Source organism: Erinaceus europaeus, chromosome X (genome assembly GCF_950295315.1).
Source record: "Erinaceus europaeus chromosome X, mEriEur2.1, whole genome shotgun sequence".
Classification (NCBI taxonomy): Eukaryota; Metazoa; Chordata; class Mammalia; order Eulipotyphla; family Erinaceidae; genus Erinaceus; species Erinaceus europaeus.
Genome location: NC_080185.1, coordinates 100,770,630 through 100,789,649, shown reverse-complemented (window position 1 = coordinate 100,789,649; position 19,020 = coordinate 100,770,630). Strand labels below are relative to the sequence as shown.

Genomic DNA, 19,020 nt, shown 5'->3' with positions numbered 1-19,020 from the left:
CACTTTCTCTGTCTGCCTCTTTGTCTCTGCCTTTCCCTGCCTCTTTTGAAAAGTTATCTTGGAGTTGAAATAAAGTAAAATAAGCTTAATGATCAATTCAGTCAGATGTGTATTAAAGCTATTAAATAAGGTAAAGAATAGGAAGAGTTTGGCTTATGCTTATCAGAGTATACATTCAAAAAATAGCTTCGATTATTTCCAAAATAGGAGGCTTTAATAGAAAGTCACATTGCTGTGCCTTAATGTTTAACATCGATGTTCACATGATACTGTGAAATTAGAGAAAAAAAACCCTCCAAATTTAAGTTTTTAATGTAATTGATTTATTTATGAAAAAGAGAGCATTACTCTGGCATATGTGATGCCAGGGATGCAACTCAGGACTTAATGCTTGCAAATTAGGCCCTCTACCTACTGTACAATTTCCTGGGCTATAGCAATTACTTATTCTTTTTAAAAAATGATTTATATATTTGGAAAGATTTGATTTACAAAAGAAAATGTTGAGAGTTCAGTCAGTAAGTGTTATTTAGCACAGAAACAAATAAAAGGTCTATTTGTCAAATCAAAGAGTCATACTATTGAAATAAAATAACTATAATTACTATTCCTGTTATGTTTTTTTCTTAGTGTTCTCTTCAGAAAAATTGAATATCCCCATTAAGTTCAGGTTGCAATGTCTTAGAATAGAATAGATGCATTGATAACTTTATTTCTGTAATTATTTAGTCATTGTGGTAAACTCAAGCATCAACAATCAAGTGGGTTTTTTTTTTTTGCTTTTTTTTTTTTTGCTCCCTTTTGATTTGATTTGTGTTTTCCTTTTCTTCCCTTCTTTAATAAATTTCATCTGCAAGTGAGACCATCTAGTATTTGTCTTTCTCCTGGTTTATCTCACTTGATTTGATTTCTTCAAATTCCTTCCAATAAATGGAAAAGAAGAATATTTCATCATTATTTTTACAACTGAGTATGACCCCATTGTGTATGTACACCACAACTTTCTTAGCTAATCATCTGTTGCTAGGCATCTGGATTGCTTCCAAGTTTAGGCTATTACAATCTGTGTTGCTATAAGCATAGATGTCCATAGATCTCTTTGCATAGGTATTTGTGTTCATGGCATAAAGCCCTAGGAGAGGAATTACTGATCTTATTAAAGTAAGTCCTGTTCTAGTTTTCAGAGTAGTCTCCAGACTGTTGTTCACAATAGTTCTACCACTTTATGTTCCTATTAGTAGCATAAAAGGGTTCTTTTACCTCTACATCCTTGCCAACACTTGTCATTTCTCTCCTTTCCAATTTGTGGCATTCTTACAGATGTAAAGTGTAAATTGTTTTCATTTGCATTTCTCTGACAGTGACTGAACATTTTTTTTCATGTCTATTAGCCATCTGGAAATCTTCTTTGGTGAAGATTCTATTTCTTCTTTCCATTTTTCTTGAAGTTTACATTATTGTGCAAAAAGTATATGGGATTGTAATTTTTTTGCATTGTCTTTGTTTTGTGTGTCAGGGTAGCACTGCTCTCCCAGATGGAATTAGAAAGTTTCCTTCTTCTTCGATGTTTTTGAAATGTTTGCAGAAAAAATGCTGTTAATTTTCTTTAAGTATATGGTAGATTTTGACAGTGGAGTGATCTCATCCTCGCCTTTGTAAGGAGAGTTTTGAACAATAATTCAGGGCCACTAAATAGCTCACTTGGGATAGTGCACTGCTCTGTCATGTATGCGATCCAGGTTTAAGCCTAGCCTCTGTTGCACTGAAGGAAGCTTCAGTGCTCTTTTTCTCTCTCTCTGCCTCTCTTAGGGAAAAAAAAAAGGAGTACTGATTTACTCAGCCTACTAGTTTTCTTTTTGGAAAAATTTTTAAAATTTATTTATTTATTTTCCCTCTTTGTTGCCCTTGTTGTTTTATTGTTGTTGTAGATATTATTGTTATTGGTGTCTTCATTGTTGGATAGGACAGAGAGACATGGAGAGAGGGGTGGGAAGACAGAGAAGGGGAGAGAAAGATAGACACCTGCAGACCTGCTTCATTGCCTATGAAGTGACACCTCTGCAGGTGGGGAGCTGGGGGCTCGAACCAGGATCCTTACGCTGGTCCTTGTGCTTTGCGCCACATGCGCTTAACCCACTGCGCCACCGCCCGACTCCCAGCCTCCTAGTTTTATGTATATTAAAGTCTTCTGTTTAATCAGGATTGTTTTTTTGTAGTTTGTGGGGTTTTTTTGTTTTTTTTTTTTTTTTTGGTCCAACTGAAATAACTGCATTTTGGCTCTAGTATTTCTTTGTCATGGTCTGGAAACTCTTCTACTGGAAGACATACTTGTTCATACCCTGGAATTAGTTCCACTAACATTGACATGTCTGCACATATGGAGGGAAATAGTATAAACATGTTAAAGGGAGATACTGAAGAAACTTAAGAGAGTGGAGGACATTATAGTAGCAAAGGACTTGAGTAGGTCGGGTCCAATACACAGGTTTGAAGTTGATCTTGGATAGGAGTGTACCAATCATTCCTATAGGAAAAAAGTCAAAGGATGCAGTCACCAGTGTGAAAGGTTGGTTGATGTGGTACTGGGACTATGAAATTCTTTCCTAGAACTGTCCATTTTCTTATTAAATGCTATCTACTCCTGCTCCCAGATAGTTATTTTTTGATAAAACTTTTTGCAACAAATTTTAATATTAAAATGATAACTATTTTACATTTTGCAAGTATGCATATGCTTAGATCTTATGTAAAGCAATAATATTTTAAATGAAGCAAGATCATCAGTTAGGAATGAGGAGAGAGAAGGAACTGTTAAAATTTTTAAGGGAAAGGAGAATCGAACCATTGTGTAAGCATGAAAAACAAAAATCTGAATGTTGCAAGCTGATATCTGGGCCAGTTTCCGAATCATGTACATATATATTAACGTCCATTTAAAAATCAATGCCATTGTCTTAGAAGTCAATTTTAGGATAACAGAGATCTCAGATAGTTAATTTTTATAGATTATTTTATTTATTTCTAACTTTACTTTTATTTGCCCCCAGGGTTATTGCTGGGGCTCAGTGCCTGCACCATGAATCCACTACTCCTGGAGGCTATTTTTTTTCCTTTTTGTTGCCCTTGGTTTTTTAAATTTTTATCGTTGTGGTTATTATTATTGTTGTTATTGATGTAGTTGTTGTTGGATATAACAGAGAGAAATGGAGAGAGGCGGGAAAGACAGGGGGAGCAAAAGACAGACACCTGCAGACCTGCTTCACCACTTGTGAAGTGAGCCCCTTGCAGGTGGGGAGCCGGGGGCTCAAACCAGGATTCTTGGGCTGATCCTTAAGCTTCACGTCATGTGTGTTTAACCCGCTGCGCTACTGCCCAACCCCCAGATTATTTTATTTATATGTTTATTTATTTGTTTAACCAGAGCACTACTCAGCTCTGGCTTATGGTGGTGCCAGGGATTGAACCTGGGACCTAGGAACTTCAGGCATGACATTCTCTTTGCATAACCAATATGTTGTCTTGCCCTTGCCCCCAGATAATTTTTGATAAAACTTTTTGCAACAAATTTAAATATTTTTAAATAAGTATTCTACATGTTAAAAAATAAAGCACATGTTTAGATCTTATATAAAATAACAGTATTTTAAATGAGATAATAAATGGAGTGTTAAAAATTACTTGGGAATATCAACCACCTAAAGAACAAATAAATTTTCCTGAAAGTAAATATAGTTCTGTTATTTTTCATATACTCTTAATGATTGTAAGGAAAAAAAGGCCCATTAAAATTATTGTAATAGAAATTCTGAGAATCCTTGAACTTTAAATGAAATGGTTCCCAACCACCATCAGAGTTACCACTGGTACTAACAACTAGAATTTATTTTTAGTTTCATTTCCATTAGTTTCAAACTAGTACAACATTAGTAACTGCAACCAAACTTCCATTTAAGAAAACGAATCCCTTGTTAATTACTTTGAACCTTTATGTTATAGGCACAATTGCATTTTCCCTTAAAAGCAGAGGAGTAGATGATACTGAAGCTGCAGATAACAATTGCATGAAGAAATTAGAACAAGAAGTATTCAATTTGGATAAAAAAATCTCAGGTAAGATGATGATGATGACAACGATGATTATTTCCACCCTGGTCATTGCTGGTACTCAGAAACTGCACAATTCCTTTTCATGCCTAGTGGTGTGGTGGTGCTTCCCTCTCTCTCTTTCTCTCCCTCTCTCATTTTTCTATGCAAAAATGTGTATGGCATGACTTTCCTGACAACTCAATATACATTTATGTACATATATATTAAGGATAATATACCTTTCACTCTACTTAACAAATGTTAATTTGACAAATGGAAAAATGTGTGTTTGATGCCTGTACACACTTTATCACATAGTTCTTTTATGGTTTACCAGGGTTTCTAGTTTCAGGACGTGGGAGTGTTACTTTGGACACCATCAGCAACAAACACCTGTGATTTATTATTTAATTTTTAAAATTATTTATTATAATTTGCCTCCAGGGTTATCGCTGGAGCTCTGTGCTGGCACTGTGAATCCACCACTTCTGGTGGCCATTTTTTCCCTTTTTTGGGGTCCCATTTTATTCGATACGACAGAGAGAAATTGAGAGAGGAGGGGGAGATAGAGAGGGAGAGAGAGAGATGACATGCTTCACTGCTGCAGGTGGGGAGCCAGAGCTTGAAGCCAGGCACTTACTCAAATCCTTGCACATAGTACTATATGTGCTTAACCAGGTGTGCCACCACCCTGGCCCTCAGCCTCTAATTTTCACTATTAAGTCCAACCCCCATTGTAGATTTATTTGGACTGAATTGCTAGAATTATTTTTCTCATTCCAAAGAAATTAGAAAGCTTCTGAATTAGTCCTGACTTTGTCCTTAAACTAGATTTGTATGGTAGTGAAAGTCTACCATTGTGAATTATGATGTCATATTTAGATATCCTGCATATATGGGTTGTTATAAATGGCATGATATATTTTCTTTTCTTCTATATTTAAAAAATATTTATTTAGAGACAGAGAAATTGAGAGGGGAAGGGAGGATAAGAAGAGAGAAGTGAAAAGAGAAGAGGAAGAATGGGAACAGGGGAAGGGAGAATGGAGGGATACACACCTGCAGCACTGCCTCAGCACTTGTGAAGCTTCCCCCGTAGGTGGGGTTTGGGAGTATGGACCTGTGTGCTTGTGCACTTTAATATTTTCTATATTTTTATGCAAAAATGCATCATTACTTTTCTGACAACCCAATAACATAGGAATGCTTTGACAGAGGAACCCAGTTGGTTATTTACTTTGAAATATTGATCTTAAAAAAAAGATATATTGATCATTTTTAAAAAAGGATAAAAAAAGAGCCAACAAAATAGGTCACTTGATTAGTGTGGTACTTTGCCATGTGCATGACCCAAGTTTGAACCCAGCTTCCACTACACTGAAGAAAATTTCATTGCTTTGGTCTCTTTTATACTCCTTCTTTCTGCCTTTTTGCCTGTGTCTATTAAAAAAATAAAAGAATAAGAAAAGAAATATTGATCCTTAATGTAAAAGTAAAAACTCTTATTTTAGTGGGGTTCTTAATGAATTACTGGGACAGGATAAAGTTTCTGTTGTCATTTACATATTATGATGAAACCTGTTTTAACTCTCCCTTCAGTTCTCTTGACAAATGAATCCAGCAAAAACAAAAGCCTGAAAATGATATATTTTCATGTTTCTCATATTTTATATTAAATATGGTATTCTGAAGTCTGTATTAACAATTCTGTTTTTTCTTCACAGATTATGATGTTACTTATTTAAAACTCTGGTATCATATTGAGATTCGTAGCAATCCTGCTCCACCTGTAGAAGTTATGGAAATGCAATGCATAGCTTTGGTAAGATCCTATTAAATGATCATAGGCTATTTTGTAAATGGTTAGAGCTTTTGTTGTATACTTAAATTGCTATCCCTAAAATATAAACATACTATGTAAATATATTGAGATAAATTGTTCAAATTATAGCTGTTTTATTTTAAAATTCAGTAATAATGAACCTTGCATGTTTATGGAAAACATAAATAGTTATATCTATTTAGCTATGGCTACACAGATTAGGTTTTTGCCTGCATGTTTCAAGAGCTGCTAAAGTAAATGTAACCTTAGCCTATGTGCTTGTCTTCATGCATAAGATAAAAGCAGGACTGAGCTTTCTAGGATTTTAGTATTGATTCTTACCAGTCCCTAGAACAGGCCTTTTGCTTTGAGGCATATTTGGAGTAATTGGCATAGATTTGAAGTCTTAAGTAAGAGTGACTAAGAACAAAATATTGAAGCAACATTGCGTTATAAGTTTTAGGTGTATCTCATCAAAAAATTAACATCTTATGTACAAAGTATTGTATTTTACTGTTGACTGTAAACCAATAAAGAAATTAAGAAAAAAATCAACATTATTAAATTGACCACTGAAAGTTCAGTTTTCTCTTTCACCATAAAATTGACCCTTTTTACCCAATTGACTCACTCATTTTCATCTTCCCTTCCAGTAAATACTGATTTGGCCTTATAGCCTAAGTTTGTTGCTGTCTATTTAGTTCATCCACATGTGTCCTTTTATGCCACATATATGCAAAACCATATGAGTGTTTTTTGTCTTTTTATGCCACATATATGCAAAACCATATGAGTGTTTTTTGTCTTTTTCCATCTGACTTATTTCACTGCGTATAATACTCTCTAGGTTCATTCATATTCTTGTAAATGACAGAACTCTACCTTTTGTGACATCTGAGGAGTTCATTGAATATATATACCAAATCATTTTTTAATATTTATTTATTATTTATTTCCTTTCATTGCACTTGTTTTATTTTTGTAGTTATTATTATTGTTGTTATTGATATCGTTGTTATTGGATAGGACAGAGAAAAATAGAGAGAAGAGGGGAAGACAGAGAGGGGGAGAGAAAGAAGGACACCTGCAGATCTGCTTCACCGCTTGTGAAGCAACTGCCCTGCAGGTGGGGAGCCATGGGCTCCAACCAGGATCCTTAAGCCAGTCCTTGCGCTTTGAGCCACGTGGGCTTAACCCGCTGCGCTACCACCCTTCCCTACCATATCATTTTTATCTATCATCCATCTGGATAATATAGGTTATTTCTAGTTCATAACTATTGTAAATAATTCAATAAGTGTGTGTGTGCGTGTGCGCGTGCGCGCACATTTTTTTTTCTTGGTAAGTAGATATAAATGGAATAAATACATATAGAATTTCCATTTTCAGTTTTTAGAGGAATCTCTAATCTGTTTTCAATAATGGCTATGCCCATTTACATGCCCATAAGTTTCCCTTCTTCCCATGTTTTTGTTTGTTTGTTTTGTTACCAGAACACTGTTCAGCTGCTCTTGCTAATGGTGGTATAAGGGATTGAACCGGGGACCTCAGAGCTTCAGACATTGGAGTCTGCTTGAAAATCATTATGCTATCTCCCCCACTCCATATTATCTCCAACAGGTTTCTTATATTTTGAATAACTATTTTTATAGATGTAGGGTAATATCTGATTGTTATTTTGCTTTTGCTTTCTCGCTAAAGAGAAGGGGTAAAGAATAATTTGTTTTTCCTTTCTCTCTTTTTAAAGGGTTTATTTATTTATTTACTTATCTAACTATCAGAGAAATAGTGAATCAGGAAACAGGACAATATCCCATCCCCTAAGTCTGAGTACCACAGCTAGTAGGAACATGGGCAAATCCTCATAGTCATAACAATACTACAGTTTTACATTCCCCTTAGCATTGGTCTTCATGTTTCTCTTGGAGTGCTTATTAAAAAATAATAATAATGCTGTGCAAGAGAGGTAGACTAGCTTGTTAGAGTACAGGATTTGCATGCCTGAGACCCAAAGTCAATCATCTATACCATCATAAGCCAGAGCTGAACAGTGTTCTGATGTCTTTATTTTCTCTCATAAGAATAAGTAAGTAAATATTTCTCTCACAAGAATAAATCTTTTAGAAAATAATGGTCTGTATTTTTATAGAACAAATACTGTTTTCTGACACTATGTACTGATTATGTTCTGTGAATCTAGGAGAATTTTTTCTTTGAGATACCACTCTCTAATCCAGATGAAAAAGATCTTCACTTAGATGTGGTTTTATCAAATGCTTCCCTTAATGGAGTTAATTCAGTTAAACTGGAAGGGGTATCACGAACCACCTACCTTGTGCAGTATTCAACAGCTTCTACAGGACTTAAAGAAGAAAGGTATGTTTAAATGTGATATTTTATTGCTTATTCTTGGAAATTTGTTTTTTAAATTACTATTTCTTTGCATCTTAACTCCACCAGGTTACAATTATCAGTTTTAGCTTTATTTAATACTATTATCTCATAAAATCAACTAGTTTCCGTTCTTTTACTCATGAAAAATACTACTTGAACTTGGAAGAAAACATAAACAGAACTCTCCCATTTAATTTTTTCAACATCTTCAATAATTCAAATCCAGCTGTAAGTAAAACAAACACAAAAGTAGGCTAATGAGACCACGTAAAACTGAAAAGCTTCAGCATGGCAAAGGGAATCACTGCCATAACAAAGAGACCCCCACGAAATCTTTATGTGTCATACATCAGACAGAGGACTGATATCCAAAATACACAATGAATACACCAGACTCAACAATAAAACGACAAACAACCCCATTGAAAAACAGGGGGAATTGAAGGAACATTGAGGGTCTTGTTGTGTCTTGTAGAGACCAATCAAAAAGAGATGAGAGGTTGTATCTATATAGTAAAGATTACACTGTAAAACAATATGCATTTGTTAATGATTTTACATTAATGTGTAGCTTTAATTCAGAGGTTTAAATACAATGAAAAAAGAAAAATGCTATTGTAATAACAAAATGAAGTAATTTTAATATCTTTATATATATCCACTTCTGTTTAATTTTTCACTAACCAAATCATTCTGAATACAACAATTAAACCAAATGAAAAATATTCATGAGGACTAGAGATTATATTTTAAATGTTATAGATGAAAATTATATGTATATAACTAGCTTACACCTTTAGAATGTAATATACTCTCCCATTTCACAAACTAAATTTGATTTGATCATAATTTAAGAGCAAGATTTTTCTTGTTAGATCTCCTACATATGCTTAAATTACTTATGTTTAAGCATTTTTTCATTGATTAAATGCCACTTATTGAACAGGTGTCAGTGATGATATTCTTTTTTGAATTATTTAGTGGCTTTGTCTTGCAAAATTAAAGAAAAAAATACAGTGTGAGTAGAATGTTATCACAGAACAGTTGTCGAATACTGAACCTCAAACCCCCTTGTTTAATTCTTTTCTGTCAAATTTGTTATACAAACCAAAACTGCTAACATGAGTCTTTATTTCTCTATACCAGCATTATTTTCCTTCCCGATCACGGTCCAGAATTCTGGTATTTACTGAAATTATCTGCTGGGTTGCCAAAGCCAATCGTAATACCAGAAGTATATTGTAACCTTGGAAAGTAAGTTCTATTCAATATATGAATCTATTTCATAGAAGAAAAAGATTAACCAAAAAATCGCTAATCTAATGTATTTAATTCATATTTATGTATTTATTTATCTATTTGCCACTGACGTTATTGCTGGGGCTTGGTATCTCTATGATGAATATGGCTCTCCTGGAAGCCATTTTCTTTCTTCCTCCTCTGCCTCCTTTTTTTAAAAAATAAAAACAGAGAAATTGGCAGGAAAAGGGAAAATAGGAAGAAAGAAAGAATCTTTCAGTATTGCTTCATCACTCATGAAGCTTTCCTCCTGCAGGTGGGGACTGTCCAGTTGAACCTGGGTTCTCTAGCCACTTCCCAGTCCCATATGTAATCCTTTAAAATAAATATTTTAGTCATTCATTTTCTTTCTAGGGAAGTCTTTATATTTAAACTCCCCTGGCAATCTTAAATGAAAGTAAAACAAATCAGGACTTAGTATGGCAACGAGGCTTTATTTTTCAAATAATTATTGTAAGAACTACGTAGTAGTGGAACTGTTGCCATATAGAACATTCTATCTTCAGAAGTGTACACATATTTGAAAATCAGGAGGCCGAGTGATGGCACACTCAGTTAAGTACACATGATACTAAGTACAAGGGCCCTTTCCTTTCAATTTCTGTCTGCCCTATCAAATAAAATGGGGGTGGTGGTGGTGGCTGCCGGGAGCAGTGGATTCGATTAGCAGTATGGACACAGAGCCCTAGTGATAACCCTGGGGCGGGGGGGGGGAGGGGGGAATGATTTTCTTTTATAAGATAACCAATACCCATAGGCCATTTTCCCTTCCTTATCTAACTTTCCCTCCACAGACTCTTCTTATCTCTACACACCCCACATCTCCCACCAAAGTTCTATGTCCACCCCACTTCTAGAGAAATATAATATCTACACTTCTCATATTTAGATCTGTAATCTATCTGCATGTGATATCTCTATGTGATATAAGAGAAATATCTGTTAGAAGGTCATTACTCTAATTCTGATCCAAGTGATAGCAGCTTGAATCAGAGTGTGACTGTGTGGTGAGATGTATTTATTCTATTTATGGTTTGTTTAAAAGTAAAATAATGAGCTTTGTTAATTGATACTATTGGAGGTGTAAGGAAAACAGAAGGGCATGGATGACACTAAATTTTTAAAATTATTTTTATTTATTGTATAGAGACAGCCAGAAACTGAGAGGGAAGGGGGAGACGGGGAAAGACAGAGAGACACCTGCAGCCCTGCTTCACTACTTGCAAAGCTTTCCCTCTGCAGGGGGGGATGTGCACCTTATGCACATGCATGCCAAGCCATTACCATCATAACAATTGTAAAATTATCATTGAGCTCCTTTAACAATAAATTTACAAGTTTTATTTTTTCTTCTAGGTACACCGCTCAGATCATTTCCTTAGTTAACCCAACACATGAAGTCTTACAATTGGAAGCAGTAAGCACCAATCCTGATAATTTTGCCCTGTTTATGACCACACGAAAAGTAAGTATAGCTAGAATTCCAAATAACTAACTACCACTGAAGTATTTTCGAATTCTGACTTGGGGGACATTTTGTGGTATTATCATTTGCATTATGAATAAGTTTTCAAAATGCCTAAAATTTTAAAGTAAAATATGTGCGTGTGCGAGCGTGTGCATACATACATTCTTGATTTTAATTGATCAAAACACCATTATCATACTCACATATAATTTTTTAAATTATATATTATAATCGTATTCATCACTGAATTCTAAATAACCTTGTTGTGCTTTATTTCTATTTTAATGATCTGTTTTTCCAATCATCCTACTAATAGAATTTTGACTCTGCAGTCATCCTATGTTTATAATATCCTAGGATATTCCCTGCCTAGTCCTTCATGAGTTCCTGGCATCACCTCCCCTCACTTCCCAGAGAGTACGAGGAGCTCTATTCCTCTCTCCTCCTTTCTCTGACCATTTTTTCCCCTCATTCCTTGATTCGTAGAAGAGATTAGAACCATTAGTTATCCTCAGCAACTCTTTCTCTCCCCCAAATAACAGAAGAATTGAAGGTTTAGCATTCCTCTTTCCAAAGTGAACTTTGAAAATATGTGGACTAAATGTCAAAACCATGCTTTAAGTAAACTTCAAAATGATAATCTCAATAGAGTATTTCTCAGAGAACTTTCCAGTAAATCATGACTTATTATGTAGATATGTCTTTAAATGAAGGTATTTTAGTATTTGATATTTAATGATTAAGAAATTTGCAATGTAAAAAAAGAAAGTTATAATGTAATTTATTTTTTAAATTTTTCATTATATTTATTTATTTATTGGATACAGACAGGCAGAAATCAAAGGTAAGGGAGAGACAGAGAGGGAGAGAGACACCTGCAGCACTGCTTCACCACTTGCAAAGCTTTCCCTCTGAAGGTGGGGACTGGGGACCCAAACCTGGGTCCTTGCACATGGTAACATGTGCGCTCAACCAGGTACGCCACCAGCGGCCCTTAATGTAATTTCTTTATTTATATCTTGACACCAGTCTTTTGTCAATCATTGGCTGGCAAATAATATCATGATATAACATCGATTTTTTTTTTTTTTTGCCTCTAAGATGATTGCGGGGGCTCGGTGCCTGCACCAGGAATCCACTGCTCCTGGAGACCATTTTTTCCCCTTTTGTTGCCCTTGTTGTTTATCATTGTTGGGGTTATTATTATTGTTGTTGTTGCTGTCATTGGATAGAACAGGGAGAAATCAAGAGAGGAGGGGAAGACAAAGGGGGAGAGAAAGATAGACACCTGCAGACCTGCTTCACCGCCTGTGAAGCGACTCCCCTGCAGGTGTGGAGCCGGGGACTTCACGCCAAGTGCACTTAACCCACTGCACTACCGCCTGATTCCCATAAAATCAATTTTTGATTACTATAATGATTATAACTAGATCTCACTAAATAATTACATTGATGAACTTAGTATATCAATTTAATCTTAGAAAAATTACATTAGGGAGTTGGGCAGTAGTGCAGTGGGTTAAGTGCAGGTGGCGCGAAGCACAAGGACAGGCATAAGGATCCCAGTTCAAACCTCTGGCTACCCACCTTCAGGGGAGTCACTTCACAGGTGGTGAAGCAGGTCTGCAGGTGTCTCTCTTTCTCTCCCCCTCTCTGTCCTTCCCTCCTCTCTCCACTTCTCTCTCTATCCTAACAACGACGACATCAATAACAACAACAATCATAACTACAATACCAATAAAAAACAAGGGCAACAAAAGGGAAAATAAATATAATTTAAAAAAATTGAAATTACTGAAAGTAGTTATTTTTTCTACTTTTCTGGGGAAAAGGGGCTTAATGGCTTACATTAAAGCTTTTGGCACAAAAAAAAGTGGTGTTTTCTTATTATTTGTATTAATGTATTTTGTAAAGAATAAAAATTCTTAGGGTTGGTGGTGGCGCTCCTGGTTGAATGAACACATTACAGTGCACAAGAGCCTGGGTTCAAGCCCCCAGTCCCCATCTGGAGTGGGGAAGCTTCATGAATGGTGAAGCAGTGCTGCAGGTGTCTCTCCCTATCTCTCCCTCCCCTCTTAATTTCTCACTGTCTGTATCCAATAAATTATAAATAATTTTTTTAAAAGATATGAAAGAGAAAAAACCTCCTGTCCAGGGAAAATCAATTATAATATGTGCCACTTTGCATTATATGATGAAGAGCATGTTCTCCTTTAACATTTCCAGCCATGTCTTTTTAGTTCATTCATTCTTCTATACATTTTTGAAATATTGAGTACTGAATATGTAGTTAATTTTAATATTATGAATTATAAAAATGTATAGATGAGAAAATACCATTACATATCACAGCTCAAATAGAATGCATTATGGTAATAATAACAAATGGAAAAATCACATATAATGTACATATTTACACATATACATATAACTTCCCTCAATTCTCTGCATAGCATTTATGTTCACATAAGTGAGGTGTTAAATATTCTTGATTACTGATAATGTTTTGTAAGTATATATTAACAAAGCAGCTAGAGATATAAAAACTAGATTACTGGGCTGGCAAAATAGTTCACTTAGATAGTGTGCTGCTTTGCCATGGATACGACCCAGGTGCCATACTGGCCCCCACTGCATTGAAGGGATCTTTGGTGCTGTGGTTTCTTTCATTCTCTATCTAAAAAAGAAAACGAACAAAAAACCAACTCCATTATATATATTATGGGAAAAAAATTAACACATCTATTATAGGGAGATGAGAAATTATACCCATGTGTCAAGAACTGTACTGTAAAACTTTACTGCCCCAGTGATAAAAATAAACTTTCTGACAACAAAAATGAATAACACGGTGTGGGCCAAAAGATAGCTCACCTTGTAGGGCGTTTGCTTCAATATGTTCATAGCCAAGGTTTTTACTTTGGGTGCCACATGAGTGTATGCTATGGGACCAGGGGAGACTCCAGTTCTGTAATGTCAATCTTAGACTTTCTTCCTCAATTTTTATATTAATAATTAGGCACTTTATGTCATACATTGCTAATCTTCAGTTTGAAGGTAAGTTGTAGGCAAAATACAATGTACAATTACTGGATTCTAATCTTACATTAGTATCCCATTTAAATTTAAGAATACTTACACAAGATTATATTTTCCTCTTGAAGTAGGACCAAGTGTAAGCTCACATATTGGAATTGGTTACCATGAAAACACATGCTTGTAATTAAAAGTTTTAAACTTCAAAATCTCCTATATTTAGCTATATATATCCCATTACGGATGTGTATACGGTATACATGTTTATCCTATTACACAAACCAGTGTGTTTACTACAAGGATGTTCATTTTCCTTTTCTTTAAATCATGGTTGACATGCATATTTCAATGAATTTTTGTAAATCTTGGTTCAAACTGTATTGTGTTACTGCTTGGCAGTAAATACCCCCAACATTCACCACATGTTTCTGATGTATATTTTTAGAAGATGAATTTGATGCTAGAGAGACTAATATATTTAAACTACATAGTAGTTGGTAGAAGTAGAATTAAAATCCAAATTAATGCATTTCCCACTGAATGATTCCCTTCATATATTTGTGTGTGTGTGTATTTGTATGTGTGTATGTGTGTGTGTGTGTATGCATAGAGATGACATTTTTATATTTGCTAAAGTGAAAAGGTTTATGAAATGCAACTTTTATTTTTTCCTAAGGTTGATGTTAAAATTGATTTATACTTTTTCAATCACCCATTAGTTGATATTCTCAAAAAAGTTAGGATAAGAGAGGCAGAGACAGCATTATATAATATTTACTCTACATTAACCAAACATATATGAAGGAGGTGACTGTTCTAGATATAAAGTTAATCTTTTATTTGTATTTCATGTTCATTATTACAGCTCAGTGAATAACAAATATTCTGTTTTACAAGTATTGAATGACACCACTGAATTTCAATTTTATTTTTTCAATAGTTATGGGATGAAATACATTAGTGAACAAATTAACTTTTCACACATATGCCACTTATTCTATCACTCTGTTAGTTCTGATATTAAATATTATTTTATTCAAATATTATTTTGATTACATTAGCTACCCAGGACTTCATTATTTTGTCATGGAGTTGTTGGCTTCTTTCAAAGTCCCTGAAGAGTTAGCTCAAACTAACAATGTTGAGATTCAAGTTATTTTAACAGCTCACACCTTGCGTGTAGAAGAAAGCTTCATTATATTTTAGAAAAGCATATCTTAAAACTATCCTTAGAATAGGCTCTTTCCTTTTGACATCACTAACATTACAATTTAGGTTCCCACCAGTGGTTTGAGTTGTGATGACTGATAAACTTTGTTTTTGTGTTTGCTACCAAGATTATTCGTTGGGGCTCAGTGCCTACATGATGAATCCACCATTCTTGGTAACCTTTTTCCTTTTTTTTAGAGACAGATAATTAGAGGGGGGAGAGAGGAAGAAAGAGCAACAACTGCAGGACTGCTTCACTGCTTGTGAAGTTTCTGCCCTGCAGGTCGGAACCTAGAACTTGAACCCAGGTCCTCTTATATGTTAACATGTGCACTCTATCAGGTGTGCCACCACTCAGTCACTAAGCTATGGGTTTTCAAAAATGCTTATTTCTATTATTGTGAATTCTAATTCAGCTTAATACTGGTTTCCTTTTATAGAGTGTTAACATTTTCTATACAAACAATATAACACACTACTAGGAAACACTACCACAGACTTTTTACCAGTATTCTCTCTTTCTTATTTTTAAATAGTGACAGGGAGAAGGACACACACACACACACACACACACTGACAGAGAGAGAGAGAGCGAGAGAGAGACCACAGCACCAAGCTTCCTTGAGTGTCATGAGGGTTGAGCTCAAACCTGGTTTACATGCATGCCAAAGGAGTGCACTATTCAAGTGAGCTATTTCACTTGCTTTGTTTTAACATTAGTCTCCTAGGAGGCAAACTGAGTATAGATAATATATACAAGGAACACAATAATCATATAAACATCAACCCAGTATATATATCACAAAAAACACAATGACTAAAGAAAAATATTGATTTTTTTTCCCTTCTTTCTGCGTTTACATAGGTCACTGTACGTCCTTACTCTATTGAAGAAGTATGTATTAACTTTAGTCCTTCTTCACTTGGAAGAACTGGTCATCAAAGCTGTATCATCTTCAGCTGTCCTCAGGTATGATAGAATATTCTTGGACCAAGTCAAGTCAATTAAATTTCAAAGTCATTAAATAAATGTACCACAACAGATTCATTGTAAATTATTAATTATATACTCTTTGGAAGATACAGTACACATTGTGTATCCAGGTATCAAAAGCAGATAATTTTAATCCCATAGTTTGCTTGAATGACAAAGAATATACACCCAGACTTAAAACATAATTTGGATCTGCAAAATAGCTCACTTGGATAGTGCACTTGCTTTGCCTTGTGTGCCATCCATGTTTGAGCCTAATTCCCTTTGCACTGAAGGGACATTTAAATTAACACTCTACTTTTGTTATTTTTTCATTCTTCGGACATTGAGGGGAGGGAAGTAAGTGAAGACATGTACTTTATTTCCTGGGAAAATATAAAGTCCTTCCATCCAAAAAATAGTGGAAGGGATCTCATGTTAGTACAAGGCCTATGAGTGTGGCTAAAATGCCTTTTTCCATGAAAAATGTGTGATTTATTTTTAGAAAAATATTTCAGAGATTATTAAATTTCATATGCTTCTGATATTATACATGACCTGCAGCAAATAATACAGAAGTATTCTTGACTGTCAAAAATATTAAGGAGGGGGCATGATGGTGGCGTACCTGTTTGAGTGCACATGTTATAATGTGCAAGAACCTAGGTTCAAGCCCCCACTTCCCACCTACACAGGGAAAGCTTCACAGGTGGTTTAGCAGGTGTCTTTCTAACTCTCTTCCTCTCCCATCCCTCTCGATTTCTGCCTGTCTTTATCCAATAAATAAATAAATATAATAAAAAATATTTTTAAAAGTAGCAACCAGTAAAAAAAAATCAGAAACAGTAATCGTTTTCATACAGAAAGGACACTTCAGTGTATTTTTTTTTTCAAAAATAATTTCATGGTAGATCTTCTGAATCACTGCAATGGTTCGAGCCCCCAAGCTTTCCTTCTGCAGGTGGGGGTTGGGGGCTCGAACCTGGTCCTTCCGCATTGTCACATGTACATTCAACATGTACTTAGTCAAGAATTGACTCACAATCATCTGCACTGTTAAGGAATCATCTGTACTTTGTTAAGTCCAAAGGAAATGTTTTCAGAAACAGCTTTACAGCCTTATGAAACCCAGATAAGAACAATGACCATATTCAGTCTCTTTCAGTGCTTTTCAAAACATTTTCCACATCACGTGCTAACAGAATATACACAGAACTAGTAGATGAGGATGACTATTATGGCCTACAGTGGTGCACACTTCCTTTTTTAAATTATTTATTTATTTACTCATTCCCTTTTGTTGTCCTTTTTGTTGCTGTTGTTGTTGCTGGATAGGACAGAGAGAAATGGAGAGAGGAGGGGAAGACTGAGAGGGGGAGAGAAAAACACCTGCAGACCTGCTTCACCACCTGTGAAGTGACTCCCCTTCAGGTGGGGAGCTAGGGGCTCAAACTGGGCTACTTATGCCGGTCCTTGCACTTTGCGCCACGTGCGCTTAACCTGCTGCGCTATCACCTGACTCCCTGCACACTTCCTTTTAATGGAACTTCAGTCTATGCCTCATCTTCTTCATCTTCATGTGATAATTTCATTTGGAATTGACCCTAAGACTTTGGAAAATTCATGTGATGTTTACTTTCCAGTTTGTTAGAACATTTTTAAAAAAGAAACACTACAAAAAAAGAAAGAAAGAAAGAAAGAAAGAAAGGGAGGAAGAAAGAAAGAAGACTTGGGCAGAAAATGCAAGCTTATTAAGATTTCTCTTTTATGTTGCTGTAGTAATTAATCTTCAGTGATTGGCATGGTTTTTGAATTGTTTCAATGTGAAGAGTATTTTTTTCCCAGTAAAGTGAAAAGGAATTTGAAAATGAAAATGAAAACAGTACATGTTAAGTTGTAACAACAAAATGTTTCTTATCTGTCCAAAGTTTTCTGTTTAAATTTTGCCAATAAAATGCATGCAATTATGATATATATGTCATGAATTTTTACCTTTAAACAGATTAAAGAATGGAGATTCTACTTATCTGGAGTAGGAATATTCCCTGAGCCTCTAGAAGTAGAAAGAATCACTACATTTCTCCATCTTCATGCATCTATCATTCTACCTTTTCAAAATCCCACCAATGAAGATGTTTTAGTCAATCTCATACTAACATGTAAGTTGTTTTACTTATATTTTACTTGTTATTTTGTAGTTATTAATCAAACTTGGTTTACCATAGATTCAAAGTATTTTAGGGATATTAAAAGCTTTAGATATCTATTGATTCAACAATATTGTACAAAAGAGAAAACTTAAATTGTGTAATGTGATTTGTCTTGATTGAAACAAATGATTTTTAAGAGGCCATGGTCTTTAACTTTTCTGAGAATGTGTTAGAATAATTCTTTCGTATAAGAAACTTTCCCCAATGTCTGTTTTGACAGTTTTGTATGGTATTCTAAAATAGTGCCATGTACACATAAATATCAGCTACTATAAACTTTTGAAATAGCAGGTTAAATGTACTCTCAGTAATATTTTCTATTTGAGTAATTTAACTTAAAATTCTAAAACTATATAAAGCGATAGTTATAAATTTTCAGTATTATAGATAGAACATTTAATAATATTAGTAATTAATATATTCATCAAAATACCAATTGTCTCATTTCAAAATTCATTTTGAAACTTTCATTTAAGAAATTTTCCATTAGAGAAGAATTTAATTCTATTTCAGTCTCCACTGA

General features: G+C 34.7%; 1 protein-coding gene across 1 annotated transcript in view; it reads left to right on the top strand.

The window, feature by feature from the left end:
- The window catches only part of CFAP47 (cilia and flagella associated protein 47), a 194,664-nt gene that overhangs the window by 144,631 nt on the left and 31,013 nt on the right, over positions 1-19,020 (top strand). Inside the window, exons 50-56 of the mRNA XM_060182678.1 lie at positions 3,997-4,110; positions 5,811-5,908; positions 8,109-8,284; positions 9,449-9,556; positions 10,958-11,066; positions 16,180-16,284; positions 18,290-18,446. Coding sequence (XP_060038661.1) covers positions 3,997-4,110; positions 5,811-5,908; positions 8,109-8,284; positions 9,449-9,556; positions 10,958-11,066; positions 16,180-16,284; positions 18,290-18,446 — 867 coding nt within the window. The remainder of the gene's footprint in view (positions 1-3,996; positions 4,111-5,810; positions 5,909-8,108; positions 8,285-9,448; positions 9,557-10,957; positions 11,067-16,179; positions 16,285-18,289; positions 18,447-19,020) is intronic.